The sequence below is a fragment of the Myotis brandtii genome, unplaced genomic scaffold (genome assembly GCF_000412655.1).
Source record: "Myotis brandtii unplaced genomic scaffold, ASM41265v1 scaffold687, whole genome shotgun sequence".
NCBI classification, from domain to species: Eukaryota; Metazoa; Chordata; class Mammalia; order Chiroptera; family Vespertilionidae; genus Myotis; species Myotis brandtii.
In genome coordinates, this window is record NW_005370687.1 from 2,034,399 (window position 1) to 2,036,302 (window position 1,904).

Consider the following 1,904-nt stretch of genomic DNA (forward strand, 5'->3'; position numbering starts at 1 on the left):
GCGGGCCGAGGGGGGCACGTCAGTCCCCCTTGCGGGATGCTGGATCTGCTGCGCAGGGTGGGAGAGAGGTAGGCTAGATGGAGGGTCCTCTCTCCTGAAGAGGGAGGCCATAGACCTGCCGTGCCCTCTTGGAAGCTGTGAGCCCTGTGAGTGGGGTGTAGAGGTGGGAGGGTGTGATGGGGAAAGGGTGTGAGTGTGAATGAGTGTGTGTGTGTGTGTGTGTGTCGGGAGGGTTTGAATGAGAACGGGGAGTATTAACAATGCAATTGTTCTGCCTGAGGGAACGTCCTCCAGGCTCCAGCCCCTCTCACGGCAGGAGAAAGGGTTCAGACAGCATCTGGTAGACAAGGGCAGGGCCAGGACTCAACCCCAGGGCGGCCCAGCTCCACGCCCACCCTTTGCACCACCTCTCCCGGGTTAAGTCTGCCAGCGGGGCTGCGTGGGCTGGTGTCTGAGGACGGCAAAGTGGTCTCTCAGGCCAGGGACCTGCAGGTGGCGGGGGTGGCATGGTGGGCGACGGGATGGGGTGACCTGCCAATGAGCTGTGGGCACCGTCATAGCCGCGAGGCTTCTGTGTAAGGTGTGCACACCCCACAGTAGGAGCAGAGGCTGGCAAGGGCAGGTCCTCCGGTCCCAAATAACCCACTAGGGTACCCAGGCTCACCCTGCCCCCGGGAGGCTCTGACCCCATAGCATTATTTACCACATACTGAGCCCTGTGCATGCTCCTTGTACACATTTCTTTAACCCCCGGCACACCCGGGAGTAGGTATTGTGGCCGGCTGACCGTGGCTTTCTGAGAAACTGACCGCAGTTCTTGGTCTTTCTCCCTCCGGCTGGGCTGTTCCCCGCTTGCACCGCTGGCTGTCTCTGGGCCTCCTGCCCTTCCCCAGGCATCTTCAAAATTGAGGACTCCGCCCAGGTGGCCCGGCTGTGGGGCATCCGGAAGAACCGCCCCGCCATGAACTATGACAAGCTGAGCCGCTCCATCCGCCAGTATTACAAGAAGGGCATCATCCGGAAGCCGGACATCTCCCAGCGCCTCGTCTACCAGTTTGTGCACCCCATCTGAGGGCGGGCCAGGCTCCCTCCGGCTGCCCCGGCCCAGCAGACCCTGCGCTGGGGAGGGGGAGTCTGCTGGCATTCCGAGTCCAAGGTCGGGGAGGGGAAGGCCCACCGCTCCCAGAGTGCAGTGAGCTCTCTGCCCCCCACCGTCCCCCTGGGGTGCTTCCTCCTCAGGCCCCACTGTTCCTGTGCCCAGCCACTCAGCCACTAGAGGACGGGGGGCACCGGCTGCCCCCAGTGTTCACAGCCCCCAGGGAAGGCACTCCCTGCCTTGATCCCAGCATTCCCGGAGCAGACCTGACAGAATGGCAATGACTGTCCGAGGCCACTCGCAGTCCAGTGCTCTCTGCCACCCCGGCCTGGCATGGTGCTGGGAGTGGGGAGCCAGAGGTGCCCCTGGGAGTGGGTAATAAAGATACCAGGAAACTGACATGGCCCCAGTGTCTGTGCAGTGAGTGAGTGAGTGAGTGGCACAGCCATCGATACTCAAGGGGGTTCCGGTCGCAGGGGCCCGGGGCTGTCAAGGGAGGCTTCCTGGGGGAGGTGGCTTTGAGCTGAGCCTAAAAGGAAGGGGATCATTGGCTGGCAGAGCTGTGGGAGAGTGGCAGGGGGTCCTCCAGGCCAAGAAGAGGCTGGAATGGCCCTTGTCCCCCCCAGCCCTGGCCTGGGCTGAAAGGAGGGGCCACACTTGGGGCTGAGAGAAGGCAGGGTCCTTGGCCACCCTCTCGCTCTGCGTAGATCAGGGCTTGCTGCCTGAGGTGGGCCAGGGTCCGTCCCTCCTGCAAGGGGGCCCAGAGCCCTTATCTTTGCTTGGCCAACTGGAGGGGCTCTGGCTGGGG

The 1,904-nt window shown here is 63.3% G+C and overlaps 1 protein-coding gene across 1 annotated transcript in view; it reads left to right on the forward strand.

The window, feature by feature from the left end:
• SPDEF (SAM pointed domain containing ETS transcription factor) overlaps window positions 1-1,495 on the forward strand; it is a gene marked incomplete at its 5' end in the record, with an annotated part of 8,844 nt that extends 7,349 nt beyond the window's left edge. Inside the window, one exon of the mRNA XM_014529588.1 lies at window positions 894-1,495. Within this exon, the coding sequence (XP_014385074.1) occupies window positions 894-1,072 (179 nt within the window). The remainder of the gene's footprint in view (window positions 1-893) is intronic.
• Between the last annotated feature and the right edge of the window lie 409 nt (window positions 1,496-1,904).